The sequence below is a fragment of the Bubalus bubalis genome, chromosome 1, assembly GCF_019923935.1.
Source record: "Bubalus bubalis isolate 160015118507 breed Murrah chromosome 1, NDDB_SH_1, whole genome shotgun sequence".
NCBI classification, from domain to species: Eukaryota; Metazoa; Chordata; class Mammalia; order Artiodactyla; family Bovidae; genus Bubalus; species Bubalus bubalis.
This window is the reverse complement of record NC_059157.1, coordinates 7,140,486-7,162,817: the sequence shown is the minus strand read 5'-3', so window position 1 is coordinate 7,162,817 and position 22,332 is coordinate 7,140,486. Positions and strand designations below refer to the sequence as shown.

Here is a 22,332-nt window from a genome sequence, read left to right as displayed (position 1 = left end):
ACCCCCACCGCTCCTGTCTCTTTCTGCATCTCCGGAAGGGGGCTCAGCTGCCAACTCCACGAGGCCATCACGAGATTGGAGCCAGAGATGCCCTGACGTCTTTCCCTAGTGCCCACTCCCCTCTCCGCCTGCGCTAAGGTTCTAGAATCTTCTCCTTTCTGTTTACAGGTGACGAGAAGAGATCATTAGCAGAAACAGAGTACAGTTTAAACTGTCTGTTATTTGCCTTCACACCTTATGAATCTTGAAGGTCAGTGATGGTAGAGAAATATGAAGTCAACTTAGAATCCTTTCAGACAAAAGTCCTGAGTTTTCACAGAAATCAGAGACAATGGTTTAGAGTTGTTATTCATGCTACGGTATTATAACAAGCAGGCTGACATCGCAAAGAGTCAGATACAACTGAGCGACTAAGCACAGCACATCCTGACTTAAAGACTTAATAAGTATTAATTTTGTGTTTACAGAGTACATTTACATAGATAATCCCACATGACCTGAAAAACAATTTTGTAATGCAGGAAGGGCAGAAATTAATTTTGCTCAGGGAGTTGGTGATGGACAGGGAGGCCTGGCGTGCTGCAATTCATGGGGTCGCAAAGAATTGGACACGACTGAGCGACTGAACTGAACTGAAGTCCACTGAGGGTCAGAAACTTGTTGTGAGTCACACCTAGTAAATGACCACATCAGGACTCCAGACCCCAGATTCGCTGCTGACTCTTCCCTCATCCCAGTGACTTCTTCAGTTCTTACCCATCCGATAGGAAGCATACAAATGTGTATGTGATTGCCATTGTAGGTTAAAAAAAGATATGCAACAGCTCAAATCGTTCCATTGGGTCAACCCGGTTTTTTTTTAGACCTCAAAAGTGTGTGTGTATAAATTCTGAGTTGCTAGCATTTATCAAGGAATGTTTCCATGCAAGATAGTATGCTAAATAAGGTGTTGACAGATACTTCCACTAAATCCTTTCAACAACTCTATAAAGTGGGTATTGTTAACTTATCTTAGAGAAGAGGACACATTATCAGAGAGGTTAAGTGACTTGCTTAAGGTCACACAGCCACACCACAAACTCAGAGAAATGTCTGCCTGGCACCAAAGCTCATGTTCTCAGTCCCTGTGCTATTTTACATCAGAGCAGACACCCGTGTTTTTCTGGCACTGGCCCCTATTTCTTACACAACCCCAGCTCCCTAGAGGACCCCCAGTACTAAGGAGGTGTCTTATATGTGTCCTCAGGTAAACCCTCAGCTCTCTTGTCATTTGCCCAGTGGCAGCCTTGCAATTTGTTTCAGTCAGTTCAGTCGCTCAGTCGTGTCTGACTCTTTGCGACCCCATGGACTGCAGCACACCAGGCTCCCCTGTCCATCACCAACTCCAAGAGTTTACTCAAACTCATGTCTGTCGAGTCTGTGATGCCACCCAACCATCTCATCCTCTGTGTCCACTTCTCCTCCTGATCTCGATCTTTCCCAGCATTAGGGTCTTTTCAAATGAGTCAGTTCTTCACATCAGGTGGCCAAAGCATTGGAGTTTCTGCTTCACCATCAGTTCTTCCAATGAATATTCAGGACTGATTTCCTTTAGGATGGACTGGTTGGATCTCCTTGCAGTCAAAGGGACTCTTGAGAGTCTTCTCCAACACCACAGTTCAAAAGCATCAGTTCTTCAGTGCTCAGCTTTATTTATGATTCAATTCTCACATCCATACATGACGATTGGAAAAACCATAGCTTTGATTAGATGGACCTTTGTTGGCAAAGTAATGTTTCTGCTTTTTAATAAGCTGTCTAGGTTGGTCATAGAGCTTCTTCCAAGGAGCAAGCGTCTTTTAATTTCATGGCTGCAGTCACCATCTGCAGTGATTTTGGAGCCCAAGAAAAGAGTCTGTCACTGTTTCCATTGTTTCCCCATCTATTTGCTATGAAGCCATGGAACTGGATGCCAAGACATGGATGCATCTTTGGCTGAAATTCTCTCTGCCACAGTGTCTGTTATAAAGGGGTTACAGAGTCCACAGCCTGGCCCAGACAGCTCTGGGCACATGTAGACTGAGTCATTTGTCAGCTTATCTGGAAACAAGGAGAAGCCTCCATAAACTTGGGAGGAAAAGCTGTGCAAAGATGTTTAAGGAGGAGAACGAACACCCCACCACCTCCTCTGAGAGTTTCCAAACAGCCTTGTCCAGGCAGTGGTGGTCAGCCAGGGCGGGGGCCCCTGGCCACTGCAGGCGTGCCGCCCATGTGATGTCAGGCCGAGGGTCAGGGGGCTGTGGCTCAGGCCTGGGCACTGCCAGCTCTCCAGGCCCCTGCCAATTTGTCTCAGAGGATGGCTTCCTAATTCCCTTCCAGTCAAGCTCAAACTGATTAAAAAAAAAAGATCTTTTCCACCCACTGCAGTCCTCTTCCCAGGGTCAAGGCCAGCATGCCTTTCCTTTGTGAGGGATACTGAGCCTGTTCAGTTCAGTTGCTCAGTTGTGTCCGACTCTGTGACCCCATGGACTGTAGCACGCCAGACCTCCCTGTAGTAACCCTCTTAATCTGAATTACTGGATGAATTTTCAGGTGATTTCCTATTGTTCTCAGAGTGTAGGAAAACTAATTTTAAAAAATAATTTAACAACTCTCCTGACTGATTTGTCACCTGGATAGATTTTCTTATTTCATCTTTTTCTCTTTTTTTTACTTCTTTTTTATTTTCTCTTTTTCATCTTTATTTTAACTATTTGTATGTGTGTACGGACCACCTGACCTGCCTCTTGAGAAATCTGTATGCAGGTCAGGAAGCAACAGTTAGAACTAGACATGGAACAACAGACTGGTTCCAAATAGGAAAAGGAGTACGTCAAGGCTGTATATTGTTACCCTGCTTATTTAACTTATATGCAGAGTACATCATGAGAAACGCTGGACTGGAAGAAACACAAGCTGGAATCAAGATTGCCGGGAGAAATATCAATAACCTCAGATATGTAGATGACACCACCCTTATGGCAGAAAGTGAAGAGGAACTAAAAAGCCTCTTGATGAAAGTGAAAGAGGAGAGTGAAAAAGTTGGCTTAAAGCTCAACATTCAGAAAACGAAGATCATGGCATCTGGTCCCATCACTTCATGGGAAATAGATAGGGAAACAGTGGAAACAGTGTCAGACTTTATTTTTTTGGGCTCCAAAATCACTGCAGATGGTGACTGCAGCCATGAAATTAAAAGATGCTTACTCCTTGGAAGGAAAGTTATGACCAACCTAGATAGCATATTCAAAAGCACAGACATTACTTTGTCAACAAAGGTCCATCTAGTCAAGGCTATGGTTTTTCCTGTGGTCATGTATGGATGTGAGAGTTGGACTGTGAAGAAAGCTGAGCGCCGAAGAATTGATGCTTTTGAACTGTGGTGTTGGAGAAGACTCTTGAGAGTCCCTTGGACTGCAAGGAGATCCAACCAGTCCATTCTGAAGGAGATCAGCCCTGGGATTTCTTTGGAAGGAATGATGCTAAAGCTGAAACTCCAGTACTTTGGCCACCTCATGGGAAGAGTTGACTCATTGGAAAAGACTCTGATGCTGGGAGGGATTGGGGGCAGGAGGAGAAGGGGATGACAGAGGATGAGATGGCTGGATGGCATCACTGACTCGATGGACCTGAGTTTGAGTGAACTCCGGGAGTTGGTGGTGGACAGGGAGGCATGGCGTGCTGCGATTCATGGGGTTGCAAAGAGTCGGACAGGACTGACAGACTGAACTGAAGTGAACTGAACGGATGCCTAGTATTTTGCTGTGGGACTCTGGGGCTACCCTGGGGAATTCCTGAAAAAGCACGGGATTTAAAGAGGAACTTGATGAAGACATCAAAGTTGTTTACAACTGTGCGTCACCGATGCAAGAGAGGTGGATTGAAAGTGAGCTTCTAAGTGTCCTGGAGGTAAAACTTTCCATCACACCGGCCCCAGGGTCAGACGTCAAGCAAGAGGTGTCGCTAATATGGAGGTTAGGATAGACAAGGAAAGCAGTAACTTCAGTGTCTTCATTTCAAACACGGGGAGGGGGCCGGATCACAGGACAGAACTCCTCATACCCCTCAGGCAGAGGGCAGCCCAGTTCCCACCTACCCTGCCAGTCGGGCTCCCCGAAGCCCGGTCAGTTCCTGCGATGCTGAGAACTGAGTGCAGAGCCCAGACCCGCGGCTGGGTCAGCCCCCTCCCCACTCCCTGAAGACCCCCGGGGCTGAAGGTGTGTCCTTTGCTTCCTCAGGGTCAGGCCATCGCGGAGCCATGAGGCCAGGTCACGCCCGCCCACCGCTGCCGACCTTCGCATCCCTGGAGATCTGAAGCCGGCCCGGCGGGACCCAGCCGAGCCCCCCGGAGGCCATGGCCGAGCGGCACCAGCAGACGAAAACATCCTTCCTCTTCGTGCAGCTGCGGGCGCCCCCTGCGCGCGTGCGCCCCGCCCCGGCTCCAGCCCGGACCGCGGCCGCGGGGGGCCCGGAGGAGGGCCGCCCTTTCCCGGGTCCTGGGGCCGGCTCCTCGGCGGGCGGGGCCCTCGGGCCCCCTCCCCGGGCAGGCCCTCCCCCGCCGAGGCCGGGCCGTGGGACCGCGGCGCCAGCTGCCCCCTGTTGCTCGGCTCCCGCGCAGGGAGAAGAGAAAACCCGGGCCCTGGATGCGCGGAGGGGGCGCGCTCGCGGACCCCCTGGTCGCAGGCGCTCCCCGGCCCCTGCCTCCGGCGCGCGTGGACGGCGGCAGCCCCGGCCATGCAGACCCCGTAGTCTGGCTCCCGGCATGGGCGACGGCGGCCGCAGCCCCTCGGCGGGCTGGACTCCCTGGCCGGACGGTCCTGCCCGTCCCGGCCCGCAGGCTCGGGACGCCGCAGGGTGCTCCCTTCCGCAGGCCCAGGCTGCCGACGGCGCTCAGAGCCCGGAGTCCCGGGGCGGAGTCGAGGCGCCGGCCCGTAGCCCCGCGCGCCCGCGGAGCACTCAGGGCGCGGGCACCCTCGCGCGGGCCAGCCGCGCCAGGCTCTGCAGGCACCGTGCGCCCCTCCAGACCAGCAGGAGCTGTGCCGCCCCGCCTGCCGCCCTGCCTCTCAAGGTAAGAAAGTGTGTGCGGCTGAATCCCTGAGACCCGCGCTCTTCCCAGAGAAGACAAGAGTGGACGAGGCGGCCGAACTCCCACAGGGCCCCCAGCTCCTCGCTGGGGTCTCCTGTTCGCTGTGCGCTCCTGGCCCCTTCCCATTTGCTCCGCCTGCACCAGCAGCTTATTGTGTGGAAGGGGAGAGTGAATAGCGCTTCCCAAGATTCTGCCAGGGATAAGAGCAGGACAGTTGGGTAGGGATGTGCAACCTTTATGGGGAACCGAAAGCACACAGACACTTGTTGAGCCCTGGTCCGTGCCAGCCTTATCCTGGGCGTTTTTGCCTATATCCACTTAGCTGCATAACCTCCTGAAAAATGCAGGCTCCTATCCCCAACTTCAGATGAAGGAATTGGGAAGTGGCACTCCAGTACTCTTGCCTGGAGAATCCCATGGACGCAGGAGCCTGGTAGGGTGCAGTCCGTGGGGTCGCTAAGAGTCGGACACAACTGAGCAACTTCACTTTCACTTTTCACTTTCATGCATTGGAGAAGGCAATGGCAGCCCACTCCAGTACCCTTGCCTGGAGAATCCCATGGATGCAGGAGCCTGGTGGGCTGCCATCTATGGGGTCGCACAGAGTCGGACACGACTGAAGCGACTTAGCAGCAGCAGCAGCAGGCAAAAATACTCCTCGTCCTTCCTAAAGTGGAAAAGACAGAAGCAAAACCTCTTCCCCAGAATGGGCATGGAACCTTGGGGAGGCTTCAGGGTGGTGGTGGTGGGGGGGATGGTGCAGGTGCCCAGCGCCCTCTGTACCTACTGGACCACCTTCCATCCCTGCCGGCAGGTGGATGTTGGCCCTGGGGGTCAGCCTCCAGCCCCCGCTTTCCTTCCCACTGGGAGGAAAGGGTAGCCCAGGTGGTTTCCAGCATCTCTGCCAGCTCCAGTCCTGGCCAGGCCTCCTCTTTGCTCTTAGCATTTTATTCTCTGCATCTCCACTCAGCCTCCTCACCAAGCTGCTGTCTGAGCCTATCTTCCCGGCTCCACCCAGCTCAGGTGTTCCGATCCCAGAATGGGTGGACAGAACTGAAGGGTATGGTTTTGCGTTTCCTTTCCTGACAGCATGGATGACTTGCTATACTTTGCGCACGTACAGGCAGTGAGGGTGAGGGTGAAGAAGAATGTCGGGGGAAGGGGTGGTGGGAACAGAGTGGAGGAGAGGCCCTCCTGTTGGAGTGTGTGGATGGTCCCTGTGGAGGGGGCTCCTGGGGAAGTCACCGGATAAATGGATGAAAGTCACATCAGGAGGGAACCTCCCTCAAGACTTGGCCTTCATCTGGGGCCCTGGTCTCTCTCCCTTGGGCTTCAGGGGCTTCTCCTTTACCCTTTCCTCTTAACAGGCAGCCAGTAGAGTCATGGTGGAAAATCAGGGAGAGAGGATGAGCTCAAGTTCTCCGTGGAGCGAAACTCTTGGAAGAGGAGAGATGCTAGCATGCTTAGGAAACGGTTTACATTCCACTATAGTGCTGTATCACGCATTTCCTACAGGGATTTAAGAGGAATGACATGCCCCTGTGTCAGCCCAGGCTCTGAATCCGGGGTCACAGGCAGTTGTTTGTGTACTTGGAGGCCACTCTGATGACTTCAGAATTCCTCCTCCCCTCCTTTCTCCTCCATCTTCTGAGTGTAAGAAAGCCGCAGAGCTGTTGCCAGTTCTCTTGGGCGAGGCACTAAGGGAGCTGGTCCAGATGGGTCGGGTTCTGCCTCATCTGCCCCATTTAGCCACGTGTGCTAATTGGCCCGCAGACATCTGGTCTGTCTAAAGCAAAGATGGCAAGATTCCTGGCTAAAAACGTGGAAACCCTAGGTTCAAGTCCTAACCTTGAGCAAACCACCAGAGCTCTCAGTTTTCCCATCAGAAAACACTGTGGACCCACCTGCCCGGCAGTTGCTGTGGGGCCAGCGAGGGTCTCTCAGTCGCCCTGTCTTAGGGGAGAGAAGGGAAGCAGAGTCCGTGGGGCCAGGTAGGACTGGGAAGCGTGGAGTCAGAGGGGTCAGTGAGGGACTCCAGGGCCAGGGGACAAAGCAGGGCTAAACTTAGCCTCGACCGAGCCGGTCACATGGTGTGATGCTCTCTGCCCCAGGGAAGACGTGAAGTGTGAGTCGCTCAGTCGTGTCCCACTCTGTGCGACCCCATGGACTGTAGACCGCCAGGCTCCTCTGTCCATGGGATTCTCCAGGCCCGAATACTGGAGTGGGTTGCCATTTCCTCCTCCAGGGGGTCTTCCCGACCCAGGGAGCATGCCTGGATCTCCCGCATTACAGGCAGATTATTTATCATCTGAACCACCATGGAAGCCTGGAAGTCAGCCTTCAGAACCACAAATCCTTCAGATGCTTGGGGCTGTTACCAGCCAAGTGACTCTGCCTGGTCTTGGGTGTTAGAAAAGGGAAGAGTCAGCAGAGCGAGGTTTCTACCTGCCCCGCCCTGGGCACGTGAACACGCCCTTGGGTCTGACAGATTAGTGCCTGAGCACTGCCCAGTCTGAATGCGTTGGAATTAGCTGTTTGGGTCACAGCAAAGTGGCAGCAGACTTGTTGTGAACCATCAGCTGAGAGGCCTTTCACTCGATACATGCATAGAAATGTGGCCAATTACTCTCTTTATTGGGAATTCCCTGGTGGTCCTGTGGTTAGGACTCTGTGCTACCAGTGCAGGGGACATGGGTTCGATCCCCGATTGGGGAACTAAGATTCCTGTATGTTGCATGACATAGTCAAAAAAAAAAAGATTTACTACATTTCTTAAAGCGAAGTGTTGCTTATATGGAAGCAAAAATCTTTTCCTACATGTGTATCATAGGATGGAGGTCCTGGGATCAGGCAGACAAGTCTAGATCCTAAGTGTCAAGTTTCTTCACTGCACTCTAAATAGCCAAGTCTATTCTTCCCTGGTGGCGCTAGTGATAAAGAACCCGCCTGCCAATGCCAGAAACATAACAGATGCGGGTTTGATCCCTAGATTGGGAAGATCCCTGGAGGAGGGCATGGCAACCCACTCCAGTATTCTTGCCTGGGGAATCCCATGGACAGAGGAGCCTGGCACGCTATCGTCCATAGGGCTGCAAGGAGTCGGACACGACTGAAGTGACTTAGGAGGCATTCTTTCATTGTTGAAACAAATGGAGTCCAGAGTGAGGAATTCTCATCCTGAGTCCAGAGTGAGGGACTCCCATCCTCCCATCCCTGCTGACTTACATCTTTTCAGGTGTCACAAGCAGTGGGTGCAGCACCCAGATCACTTAGTTCTCCATTCAAACCATGACTGGGCTTCAGTAAAAAGGACTACAGTGCTCTGTGCCCCATGGAGGGCTTCCAGAACATGGTCCTGTCTGATCCGAACCTCACAACCCTTAGGTTGTACTTTATCACTGTGCCCGCTTCGTGGATGAGGAGATACAGGCTTGAGCATGGTCAGTGACCCAAGGCCAGGACACAGCAGTGCCGGGGACAGAGTTCCCGGGGCTCCTGCGAAGGTTGGAGCCCTGCTCTCCTTGCCTTCCTTGGCAGACAGCCCACAGCCCCTGGGACTGGGGGGCCTGGACTCACTCCTGGGGCTTGGGGGAAGCGTCTTGAGGGAAGGGGTCTCAGGATCCTCAGGTCTAGTGACCTGGCCTTGCCGACATGTGACTCGAGTCTGGGGCTAACCATATAAAGACGTAGGAAATAGACACAATTCGAATGAAAAGGGAAAAAAAACTTTCTCTACAATCATTTTGGGGATTTTCCATGCTGTTGTTGTGTTTTACTAAGTTCCTATCTTACCTATTTTATGCTTTGAGATAACAATGATTTTGGTGTGTAGATGACATTAGAAAATTAGTAGTAAGTAGTATTAAAAATCTGTGTCCAAATGTCAAACCCCATGCCTACAAACCCCATCTGTAGCTTTAAATTTTCCAGGAAATTTACCTCTTTATTTTGGTTTTCCTCTTTCTCTTCCTCTCCCCTCTCAAAGACAATCAGTTTTTTGAGTTTTCCTTGCCAGCCAGCCGCTAGTGTTCGGGGTTCAGAAGGGAGGGTGAGGGTGAGCAGGACGGACAGGGTCTCCCCCGGGGCTGGGGGTCAGGGCCTGGGGAACGGGGGACAGTCATTCGCTGAGGTGCTGAGGGCAAGGGGGAGGGGGTCCATTTATACAACAGCAGGCCGGAAAGAATAGCTTTAACCCTCTGTGTCTCGCCTTTAAACAAAACCAGGGTCTGAAATATGTCTGTGAAGTATATTACATTCTTGATCGAGAGTTCTTATTTAGAGCAAAGGTCCCTGGCACTGAGATTTGGGGAGTGAAATGGAGCTCTGGTTCTGCCAACCAACTAGCTAAGCGCCCTGACAACTCACTAAGCAAAGCGAGGCTACCCCGTCTGACCCCTGAGGCCTTTCCAGCTCTGACCTTCTAGGATAAGTATGAATCGTCAGATCCAGAAAGGGAATGAAGTAAAAGGATGAAACTAATCTAATTTCATCTCGTCTGTAAAGATTATTTTGTCAAAGGGCTTCATGGCAGGAAAGCTACATGCAGTGGACTTGTACGTCTCGGGCGATGTGGAGTTTCAGCCAGGGCCTGGGACGCTCTCTACAGGATCCGCAGTTCACAATCAGCTGAATGAATGAACCCTGGGAGCAGGGTTAGCACCCAGTGATAGAGTCAGTGCCTTCTTTGGGCATTAACACAAATCCCCCGCAAAATTTAGGGCCACGGTTGATTGCCTCCTCTCCCCTAAAGACTAGTGTTTCTTTCTCTAACCAGATGCAAGTTGAATGAAACTCCCTTCTGAAGTTGAATACTGACCCCCAGGTATACCTCACCCCCAGGAGGAGTCATTGATCTCATCTGGAGTTAATGTTTAATTCCTCAAGCCTGTTTGACTTTTCTGGCCTGTTGTGAGTTTAGAAACTGTTCTGCGCACAGAATGATAAAATTCTAGATAATCCTGTCTTTATAGTCATCATTCTTGGTGAGCAATTTAGAATTTTTTTTTAAAGAAGCTAGAACAAAGAGAGAGCTTACACAAATGCCATATAGTAATTTGAACAGCAATGTAGATAAATGTGCAGTGGGGTCCCTTTTAAAGGGGGATTTTAGTGTTTAGCAGACTGCACTGATTGGAATCAAAAGCTTATCTTTAGTCTATTTTACCCTGCATCGCTGTTGACATAGATGTCTTGATTTCTTACTTAGATAAACAAAGCCTGAGATAGCAGAATGGGTTTCAGCTCTGTTTCATCTTGTGGTTTGCCTCCGCGTTCCCATGACAACCTCCTCTCACTCTTTTTCTCTCCTTACCCCTCCCTTTGACGTTTGCACAGACGGCCTGTGGTCAGTGTGTGGGGCCCCATCGTGGAACCACACCCTCTTCTGCACTTTGATGGGAGAAGAGGGCAGAGAGCATGTGGACCACGTGACGTGGTTCCCCCCAAGACGTGGAGGGAAGATTTGCAGTGGGAGCTGGGACCCAGCGTCTGGCTCAAATTAGCGAAGTGATTTGGCTCACATTAGCTAAGTAAAGGTGTTCTCTTCAGTCTGGGTCTAAATTCCTGAAACATGAAGAGATCAGACTCTAGTTTCCTACTCTCTAGCTCAGGATTCTAAACTCTTGCCAATCCATTTGCACTCGTGTTTGTGAAAGAATCCACCAAAGTACAGGTTTTAAGGACACATCTCTATAAGTCTATTGTGTTTAGAAGTCCCTACTGTTGGGAAATTCCTTTGTTGGTAAAATTAGATGCCTCTCCAGTATTTAGAGGATAAAGAGGAACTAAAAACACATTTTAAAACATTGTACGCCAACATATATCCTATTTTCCAATCTCAAGTGTTAAATTTTTTTAATAAAATATTGGTAGCACTCATCAAGTATTAGGTTTGGCCTGAGAGTATTTGGAGAAAATATTAAATTGAGTTTTGTTTTTTTTTAATCAAAGTGAAGTTACTCAGTTGTGTCCAACTCTTTGTGACCCCATGGACTGTAACCCACCAGGCTCCTCCATCCATGGAATTTTCTAGGCAAGAGTACTGGAGCGGGTTGCCATTTCCTTCTCCAGGGGATCTTCCCGACCCGTGGATAGAACCCGGGTTTCCCGCATTGCAGGCAGACGCTTTACCGTCTGAGCCCCCAGGGAAGCAGAAGTTGTGTTTTGTTTTCCTCCCACGTTTAACGGAAATACATTTGCTGAAAGGGATTGTTTGGTGTTTTTAGTCCCATGAGGCGATTACTCAGCAAAGGGAATACTGGAAATGGATTCCAAGATTGAGACCCAGAACGACAAAGAGGCTGGTCCTCACTCAGCCAGTTGGAATCCGTTCCAGCCGTGCCTCGCTGTGCCCTTGAACAGAAGTGCTCTATTGCTTGGGGATTAGCTAGGATCCTTGCTTGTGTGTGATAGAAACCCTCAAGGCCACTTCACCCCCGAGAGGGGAATTCATGAGCGGAAGCATCCTTGCCTGCAAGTGTCTGGCAGGCGAGGTGCAGCTGGGCCTCAGACTCCCCTGCCCAAGAGCTCCAGAGGGTCCGGGTGTCTTTTCATCCCTCCCACTGCCCTGTGTCCTCCCTGCCCTCTTCTCTGACTGGCTCTTCCTCCTTCTGCATGTCTGCTTCCTCTCCTCCCTACTCCCCGGGGAGGAACACGGTCGCCCCGCATTCCCAGGTATACGTCTCCTCTCGTTAAAGACTGGGGTCCTCGGGCCTGCCTCCCTGTCCCCCTGTGCGGAGGCTTCTCAGTCCAGTGCAGGTTGGGGATTGGTGCCCACCCAGCCTGCTCTGTGGGGGCAGGGGCCGAGGCAGCTCCCATGGTGAGGCCAGGTCTTCTGAGAGCCCAAGCCTGTTATAGCCCCGTAGACCTGCGGGAGGGAAGGTCCTAGAAACGGATCTGCAGGGAAGGGGGCCGCCGTGGCCAGCCACCCCAGTAGGTGACAAAGACACTCAGGGAGTCTCACCTACAACTTACAGTCACTGCTTTGTGTAGATGTCCTCCTTAAGCCCTCTCAGATTTTAGGGAAGCCAGTTCTTATAGCTTTTAGAGAGATTTTTAAAAAGAATCCCTGAAGTGAAAGTGTTAGTTGCTCAGTCGTGTCCAACTCTTTTGCGACCCCATGGACTGTAGCCCACCAGGCTTCTCTGCCCATGGAATTCTCTAGGCAAGAACACTGGAATGGGTTGCCATGACCTCCTCCAGGGGATCTTCCCAACCCAGGGATCAAACCTGCGTCTCCTGCAGGAGATCCTTCCTTGGCAGGTGGGTTCTTTACCACTGTGCCACTTGGGAAGCAAAAGAATCCCTGAACAAGCAATATATTAGATTCAGATTACTGCCTGATATGGCTTATAAATAGATTTATAACTTTATAAATCTATTTATAAACCTATAAACATATGCTACTGGGCATAATATGGGAAATTTTCTCTTTCAAAGGCTTTTTTTTTTCCCCTTTTTTCCCTTTCCCTTTGGATTTTTTTTTTAATCCAAAGGTTTTTAAAAAAAGAATTGTGTACTTTATGTACACAACTGTGTAGTTTATGGCTGCGCTGGGTCTCAGTGAGGTGGCCTCTTCACTGGTGGAGCACAGGCTCCTGGTGTGCAGGCTCAGTAGCTGTGGCTTGCAAGCTTAGTTGCTCCGTGGCATGTGGAATCTTCCTGGACAGGAAACTGAACCCGTGTCCCCAGGCAGGCAGCTTCTTAACCACTGGACCACCAGAGAAGTCCTCCTTGTAGGTTTTTAGAGATTGTAAGATACTACAAGATTCACACAAACCTAAGTCCTTAGGTGAAACCTCCTTAGGTGAGGTTAGCAGGGTTCCTTAGCCCTTCAGGTTCCATGTGTGATTCAACATTGCAGCAACTCCTGGATGCCCACAGGATCTGAGATGCAAGGACAGTGGGGAGAAATATGGCTCCTTGAGCTGAACTGTATCTGAAGAGCCCCCACTCCCCAGGGTCCCCGCCCCGGGGCGCCGAGTCCTGCCTGGCGAGGAAGGCCGCTTCCCTTGGTTCCAAAGGAATCAGCAGCTGTGGCTCCTTTCTGGCTGCCCTTCGTGTTGTGCATATTTCCTGTGATTATTTTTTAGTCGATTTTAACTTTTCGGAATCTAACTTTCAATTTTCAGGATGTGTGATTTTGCATTAACCTTTCAATTACCAGTTCCAGCAGATTATGAGCTAAAAAGCCCCAGGACCCTATTCAAGCACTTACCCTGTTCTGTCATTTGAAAATTCCATTTTTTCTACAGGGAGCTTGGATACCCTTCACTGAGTTCTCAATCTGATTGTATGACAAAGTAACAATTAAAACGTCACCCCATCCATCCCATGCAGTAAGCAGAGAGATCTCACTTAATCTTTGTCCGTAAAGGATTTACAGTGCCCGACAACCAGAGCATGGTGAAGAATCTGCCTGCAATGAAGGAGACCCAGATTCAATCTCTGAGTCTGAAATATCCCCTGGAGAAGGGCATGGCAACCCGCTCCACTATTCTTGCCTGGAGAATCCCATGGGCAGAGGAGCCTGGAGCGCTACAGTCCATGGGGTCAAAAAGAGTCAGACACGACTGAGTGACCATCACTTTCACTTCCACAATTAGAGCGCACAAAATGAAACTGTTGGTGAAGGTAAATTAGTGATAAAGAATCGGTTCCAGGAAAATATAAGTAAGTGGCAAGATGAAGAAAAGATCAGGTCGAGATCAGGAAAAAACCCAAAAGAACATGCCACAATGGCAGGGAGAGAGCCATGTTTGAAAGTCACGTTTGGCCATGTGACTTTCTAGCTGCTCAAATTAAAAGAGATGTGGTTAGCCGCACAGTTATAACTGTGGGAAGGGATGGGGGAGGGAGAAGGGAGGAAGAGGTCCTCTAACGTGTCCACAGAAATCAGTTCTCTTAGAAAACCAGATTTCGATTGGCCTTTAAAATAGCACTTTGGACAGAAATTTTTCTGAGGATCATTTAACATTTCCTGTTTGCTGAGACCCATGTATGTGTGTACAACATGATTAATGTCCTTGATAACTTGGGCGGTCACTGTGACAGCAGAATTGCTTGCTGGCAGCTGCAGATCTGTGAGATCATTTGCTTCTATACATGATGCCCCAGATCCGCTGGCTGAGTTCTCTTTGCTTTTTAGTAGGGTTTCAGTTTCTTCCATGCTGCCCTGTCCCTTCTTGGTGCTCTTAGCGTCTACCTCTAATATAGGGCTTCCCCGATAGCTCAGCTGGTAAAGAATCCGCCTGCAGTGCAGGTGACCCTGGTTTGATTCTTGGGTCGGGAAGATCTCTTGAATAAGGGTTAGGCTACCCACTCCAGTATTCTTGGGCTTCCCTGATGGCTCAAATGGTAAAGAATCCGCCTGCAATGTGGGAGACCTGGGTTCGACCCCTGGGTTGGGAAGATCTCCTGGAGGAGGGCATGGCAATCCACTCCAGTATTCTTGCCTGGAGAATCCCCATGGACAGAAGCGCCGGGTGGGCTACAGTCCATGGCGTCGCAAAGAGCTGGGCATGACTGAGCGACTAAGCACTGCACAGCACCTCTGTTATGCTTCTTTGATCCACCAGAGGCAGGAAACTAGACACCAAACTTGTTTAAATTGTAAGGCACGTTTGTTAATTGCGTAAAGTCAAAGTAAAAAGACTGTGTGAAGGGTTGAGTGACTTATCGGATGGAAAATCTTGCAAGTTTCAAAAAGGACTCTTTTTTTTCCCTCTGAATTTTGTGTGTTCAGAGATAAGACTGTTACAGTCACACTGAAAGTGAAAGTCTGTCAGTCCTATCTGACTCTTTATGACCCCGTAGACTATACAGTCCATGGAACTCTCCAGGCCAGAATACTGGAGTGGGTAGCCTTTCCCTTCTCCAGGGGATCTTCCCAACCTGGGGTTCAAACCCAGGTCTCCCACATTGCAGGTGGATTCTTTACCAGCTGAGCCACAAGGGACGCTATGGATGGATAAAGTTGCTGGACAAGTAACTTCTGGATTCACTTATTCAGTAGATATGTCTTGACCACCAGCTACAGGGCAGGCACTGTTCCAGGCAGTGAGTAGACAAAGTGCTCGCTCCTACAGGGAACGATAAACAAGCAAGCGATACACAAGCGTAGGATTTCAGATCATCACAAGTACTTGGAAGAAAATGTAACAGAAGGGGTGGTGAGGGGAGGGTGTACGAATGAATGGTTTAGTTCATGTGATGAGAGAAGGTGACCTCAGAGTTAAGCCCTGAGTGACAGGCAGGAGGCCATGTGGGGAGAACATGGAGGGAAAGTTCTAGACAGGGTTAGCAGAAGAGTCTTGTGTACCTGTGGTAAAGGACCCACCTGCCAATGCAGGAGATGTAAGAGAAGTAGGTTCAGCCCCTGGGTTGGGAAGATCCCATGGAGGAGGGCATGGCAACCCATTCCAGTATCTTGCCTGGAGACTCCTATGGACAGAGGAGCCTGGTAGGCTACAGTCCATGGGGTTGCAAAGAGCTGGACACAACTGAAGCAATTTAGCATGCACCCTGTGTATTTTGGGGGCCATCAGGGGCATAAGTTACTGGGGAACTTGCTCAGAGCCATAGGTAGGCAGAACCAGAGCACACAGGGTCTCTAACTTTTCAATAAGGAGTTTGAATTTTATTCTAATTACAGTGGAAGACTTTGGTTAGTTTTAAGCAGAAAAGAAACACAGCAATTAAGGGAAGCCTGTGTGTGTTTATGAAGAAACCTCCCTACTGTTATTCTGTGGGTTATAAGATTGAATACCCCTGTTTCCTACTTCCTAATCTTGTCAAAGAAGCCTTGAGGGCACACAGCTTAACTCCCTCTGAACACTGGGGGCTCTATATTTTTTTCAAAGTCCTTTAGTTCTGAACTGTAGAGGTTTGATGAGGTCCTGGGGACTTCAGTGGAGAAAGGTCCAGTTACTCAAGGATTTGAGATTTCCCCAAAGGAAGCTGCCTTCTAATGATAGACAGGACAGCAGATCTTTTCCATATTTGTAACCTCAACAAGTTAAACTTGTTCTGGTGCATAGTGTTTATGATTTAGACAGATACTCCCCTTTTTTGAATATTATAACATGTGTTGCACATGGTAGGTGCTCCCTAAACATTTCTCAACTTGGAAGTTATGACGAAACCACACTAAGCGAGCTTCTCTTTGACCAGTTCTTTCTCTTCTTTCCTTGTGCGATCTCATTCCTCCCGTTCACATTTGCAGGCAGTGGGCTGTGAGGTGTCCACGCCAGTGACTTAGCAAGCAAGGGCTGATTGTCGACGTTGGAGTCAACCCAAAGTAGAATAACATTTCAAACTATCTTCGGGGTCACAAAATTAGCATAGTGGTGTTTTTATGAAAATGTATTTATCCTGTGACTTGGACTAATATTTAAGGAGTTCTTGGGTGGGCCCATAGCCAAAGAATTACAGTAATATTTCTGGCTGAGCTTGGTGACCTAGCTTTCTGAATCTATTTTGTGAGTAATGACCACCCCTGACCCAATAGCAGTAACTGTTCTCCTCAAGAACTAGGTTTATGTCATGCTTTAAATAACCTCTAATATTTTCAACTCAAATAAGTCAGTCACTTTTCAGGCCATTTTAGAAAGCTCATGGCAGCATCTCTCCCTTCTCATCCTGTCTGTTTTAATAAGTGACAGGATGAGAACGGCCCTCAGAGTTCTCTGCAAACTGCGCTCCAGCCACCTCTGTGCTGTTCTGTGAGCCACAGGGGATCGGCGGCCTTTGTTTATTGTGCCAACTCGTTCCTAGCCTCTAGAGCCCTTTGAGAAAAAAGTGCCACACAAATCCAGTTACAAGTAACGGGAGGACTTATGCTGTTGACTACGTGTAACCTACTTTAAGCATCATTAAAAGAATTTACTACATGTTTCCATAGGTCCTTTATAAAACATGAAACAGAGGCAGAAGTTTCTTTTCCTACTTTAAGCTTAATGTTTGAGGCAGACAGATGTATATGCAAAGAGGCATTTTTAGACATATACATGTGCAAGAAACATCAGAATAAAGGGTTTACTAGTAGGTCAACAGTAGGGTAATAGCTGAATCGGCAAGCTGTGCAAGTTACTATTTGCACATCATAATTTGAGGAGAAAAGTCACCATCTCTGTTCCATTTAGTCAGGAGAAGATTCTTGATGGAGATGGGCCATCTGAGTGAAGGGAGGAAGACTTGGTGGACTGATGGAACTTAGGGTTTGCATTTGTGGTTTCTCTGAGTCCAGAGTGAATTTTATGATTCATTATGAAGGAATATAACAATTATGTGATCATATATATATATATATATAGAGAGAGAGAGAGAGAGAGAGTGAATGTTTTCCAAACTGAAAAAATTAAGATTTCTGGCTTGTTAGTTTATATCTTTTATTTGAAAGTATAAAAAAAATAAATTTAAAATAATTAACTCTATTTACTGAAAAGAATAAAATATCCGTGAGAGAAGCACATATTCCAGCATCAAAAAAAAGTAGGCATCATTTAATGCAACCTTGGAGAATTTTTTCCAGGCAAGAGTACTGGAGTGGGGTGCCATTGCCTTCTCCGAAAGCAGAACCAGAAAGTCTAAACACAGAGTGTCATGTCTGTGCGTTGCTCCTGCTGCTGCTAAGTCACTTCAGTCGTGTCCAACTCTGTGCGACCCCATAGACAGCAGCCCGTGCGTTAGAGGGATCCTAACCTGACCTGGCTAATTCTTTTTTCTCAGGAGGCAGGCTTGCCGGCGACTGAACAGGGCAGCTTTGGGAGGCGTTGCTAAGAGACGCAGAGACGCAGAGACGCAGGAAGGGGTGCTGGACCAATCAGTGACTAGGAAGCTCTTTCTAGTAGGGAAGCGGGAGACGGAGGCCTCTGAGAAGATTCTGTGAATGGACCAGCGTGTGGGGGGCTGCACCTGCTGTTGGCAAATCGAAGCAGGTGATCCAGGAAGGGAGCAGTCCCTGTGTGGCTCCTGAACAAAAATGACGTTTAGAAATTTGGGACACTAACACGTCCTTCACAACAGTCCCCTGCAGACTGGCTTTCCCGCCTCTTTCCCTCCCAGACAGAATCCTCATGTTTATTAAGACCCCTCAGGCCTCTTAGTCCCAAGACCAGCCGGAGAACCATTCTGCTGCCCCCACAGTGTCCCTGGACCTGTTTGTGCAGCTGGTGGTACCGTCTTCCCCTGATGAGAAAATAGATGAAGCGACTTAGCAGCAGCAGCAGCAGACTGTTAGCAGCAGGAAAAGAACAAAATAAGTTATTCCTGACTCTCTGCTGCTGCTGCTGCTAAGTCACTTCAGTCGTGTCTGACTCTGTGCGGCCCCATTGACGGCAGCCCACTAGGCTCCTCTGTCCCTGGGATTCTCCAGGCAAGAACACTGGAGTGGGTTGCCATTTCCTTCTCCAATGCATGAAAGTGAAAAGTGAAAGTGAAGTCGCTCAGTCGTGCCCGACTCTTAGCGACCCCATGGACTGCAGCGGGATTTTCCAGGCAAGAGTACTGGAGTGGGGTTCCACTGCCTTCTCCTGACTCTCTAGCAGGCATCAAAATCCATCAGCATGCTCAGAGCGAGAGCCATTTCATTCTCGTGTTAAAATCACACTAAAAAGCCAGCTGCAAACCCCCATGCTACTGGCCCTCAGTGGCTCTCAGGGCTCCCCGTAGAGCTGCCCCAGGAGCCAGACTGGTGGGAGGTGGACTCGGCCTGCGCCTTCCTCTGGGTGGCCTTAGTGAGTTACTTAGTCTCTCTGTGCCTTCGTTTGCTCCTCTGTAAAACAGAGGTTAAATGAGGACCTGCCTGATAGAAAATGAGGATTAAGTGCCTACGAGCATTTAAAGTACTTGGGAGCATACCTGGCATGGACTTTGCAGATACTGGGGACCCTGTCTGTCTTCCAGAACCTTCTCCTAACTGTGTCTTCCCCCTCGCAGTGCCGCCCCCGCAGTGTGCTGCTTCTGTGCCCCAGGCTAGTGGGGGCTGGACTCTCTGCTTCTGGAAGAGTGACAGCCCAGAAGTCACTCCCTCCCACGGAGGGGAATGGGGGCTTCCTTCTTTCTCTGTAGCCCGAATACCCTCCCCCTATCTCTGCCTAGAAAGACAGGGGTTATGTGTTCTTTGCTTAATCATAATTTCTGTTATATATACACTCAACATCTGAATTCCCTGTGACTTCATCACTCATTCTCCAGAACCAATGGGGCCTGGAGAAACAGGAAAATTTAAGCTTAGAAATGTAGGAAACAGGAGAGCTCTCTGTAGTTGGAAGAGTGACGTCAGGGGCCTCAGGATCCTAAAGACAAGGCTGGGAAATGGCGGGCAGAATAGAAAAGCCTGTAACATCCTGGCCAGCAGTTTCCTGGTGTCGTTTCAGAAACACAACCACCTCCGCTTCATCCCCGCCCCTTTATTCTCCTCCTGCCCCTGAAAACTCCCCTCGCCCCCACCCTCTGCCTGGGGCTGCCCCTCAACAGCCCCCCGGGAGACACAGGGCCCCCTTCTTCCCTGTCCTCTCCCCAAACACCCGGCTCCTCAGTGTGTCTGACGGATGGGAAAGTCCTGAAAAGACCTGGTTCCCAGCACAGAAAACTCCCGGGCACAAGTCCGTGTTAACAAAGGATCCTGCCCCTCAAGAATGTTTTGAAGAAGTTTTCATTGTTAGACCACATACTCAAAACACTTAGGCCAGGTCTACCTAGAGGTAAAAAAAAAAAAAGAGTGAAAGAAAAGTTGGATTTTACACAAATGCATTGGATAAAATTCTGTTGGTACTCTGGGTTCAAATCTGCTTAGTTAGTTCCAGTGTCCTTTTAATTTTTATTTTATTTATACTTGGGTTCCAGTTCAGAGGTATCTTAGAATATATGGTGAAACAGGAAGAAGCACATATCCTGTGATCAGGGCTCAGATTCCAAAGCAAGCACATTGACTGTGTCACAGCAGGCAAGTGTCATCCACAATTTCTTGGGTAAAGTGGGGGTGCATCACCCCTGCCTCCAGCAGCGGTACACCTGCCCCCCTCCTCTCCTCCCCCCGTAGTACCTCACAGGCAGCGCGGCTGTGAGAGCCCAGCTCTGCAGGTCTCAGGACACAGGTCCCTGAACCTCTGAAGTAGCCCCTCACCCCAGTGTTCACCAAAGGCAAATAGGGGCTCGTGAACTGGTGTAAAGACCCCGGGAGAAAACTGCATGTTCACTACATCTTAGTTATTATGAGTCTTGACAGGGTCTAGCAGTGTCCAGGGCTTCCCTGGTGGCTCAGATAGTAAGTAAAGAATCTGCCTGCAATGCGGGAGACCTGCGTTCGATCTCTGGGTGGGAAAGATCCCTTGGAGGAAGGCATGGCAGCCCACTCCAGTATTCTTGCTTGGAGAATCCCCACGGATAGGGGAGCCTGGTGGCTACTGTCCACTGGGGTCACAGAGTCTGACACGACTAAGCATAGCATAGCAGCAGTGTCCAGAGTGGGTGGGCAGGACAATCCTTTGGGTACAGAAAGAAGGAGGTGGTACTCCTTCTGTATTTTATATCTTACCTTTAGAATTTTTATTTTGTGTTTCAAAATGTGCAAGGTGTATTAATATGAGCACATTAACACATCAATCATATACAAATATGTATATTTGGGGAACAAATGCTCATATAATTTTGCTGATGGTGTTGAGAAAGATTTAAACATGACAAGGCTTACCACCCTCAGAATCGTCAAAAAACAAGATTCAATTTAGTCAATTGTAAAAATCTTAGTGTTTCGTTCAATGATTTCATGAATCAGGCAGCATCCCGTCTAAGCAGATAGGGTCTCCAAGGACTGCAGAAGATGAAGGACTTTTACAGGCACAAAGGGGTGAGAATGAGGAAGTCAGACCAGTAAACCGTGGGCTGTGTGTGTCACGGTCAGTCCTGAAGGGGGTGCAGGGGTCCCTCGGGCAGATGACCTCACTAGTGCTGACCAGGTGATCGGTGGACTAGTTTAAGATTCCATTCCTGGGAGAGGCTGAAACTGCAGTCAAGTCTGGGTTTGGTGATGGGAGGCTCAGCCTAAGTGATTCCATTGTGTTTAACAGAACAAATATTAAAAACAAATAATCTTTTATATGACAGTTTTGTCTATGCCTCTTATAGCCACTATGATTCATCTAAAACAGGGCTGGCACACCTATTTTATTTAATAACAAGGTCTACTTTTGCTCCAAATTCCGCCACAGGGAGGGTTTTCAATTTAATGTGAACGATACATCTTATACATGGGGTGGGACCTCCTGGCCTATAAAAACCGAGCAATTCTTTGACACCAGCTGGGTGCCTACAATTCAGTTCAGTTCTGACGCTGCCTATGTGGAGATGGCATCAGATCCCACAGGTTAAGGGCTGGGTCCTATAAGACTGCCCCTGCCCTCCCTCGGACATACCTCACAGGTCTACACTGTCACTGGCGCCTCTGACCCACCAGCTAGAGTTGGGAGGTTCCACTGTGCCCCTGCCTCAGGTTCAGTTAACTTGCTCAAGCAGCTCACAGAACTGGTTTATGATAAAGGACGTAACTCAGGATCAGCCAGGTGAAGAGATGCAGAGGGCAAAGTCTGGGGAGAGGGCGCGGGGCTTCCATGACCTCTGGGGATGCCACTCCCCGAGACCTCCAAGTGTCACCAACTGGGAAGATCTCTGAACCCAGCCTTTTGGTGGCAAGGCGCAATTGAAAAAATCATTGATTGAACTCAGTCTCCAACCCCTTTCTCTCCATAGGTAGGGTGGGGGAGGGACTGAAAGTTTCAACTTGGATCAGTTGGTTCCTCTGACACCAGCCCCCTCCTTAGGAACATCCCCAGGGTTATCTCATTAACATAACAAAGGATGCCTCCTTGGATCTTCTCACTTAGGAAATTCCAAGGGTTTTAGGTGCTCTGGGCCAGAAACAGGGCAAGACAGGAAGATATATTTCGATCACAATCTCACATATCGGCAATAGTCCATATCACTCCTAACCAGAAATCCATTGTACCTAACAGTAGCTTTCAAGGATGAGATTTGGAGAAGGGTTGCCAAATTTAGCAAATGAAAATAGCAGTATTTGAGACATACTTAACACTTTTTAGTATAAATATTTGTTATCTAAAATTCTGAAAGAGCTATAAAAGGGCTTTCCTGGTAGCTCAGATGTGAAAGAATCTGCCTGCAATGAGGGAGACCTGGGTTTGATCCCTGGGTGGGGAAGATCCCCTGGAGAA

The 22,332-nt window shown here is 49.2% G+C and overlaps 1 protein-coding gene across 3 annotated transcripts in view; it reads left to right on the top strand.

Annotated features, from left to right (window-relative positions):
- PSD3 (pleckstrin and Sec7 domain containing 3) overlaps positions 1 to 22,332 on the top strand; it is a 610,137-nt gene that overhangs the window by 107,752 nt on the left and 480,053 nt on the right. For 2 of the 3 annotated variants that reach the window (XM_044925847.2, XM_025293130.3), the window contains exon 3: positions 4,257 to 5,086. In XM_044925847.2, coding sequence (XP_044781782.2) covers positions 4,373 to 5,086 — 714 coding nt within the window. In that variant the 5' untranslated portion in view covers positions 4,257 to 4,372. Of the gene's footprint in view, positions 1 to 3,693; positions 3,957 to 4,256; positions 5,087 to 22,332 lie in introns of those variants that run through there. The other variant, XM_044925868.2, reaches the window with a different exon arrangement.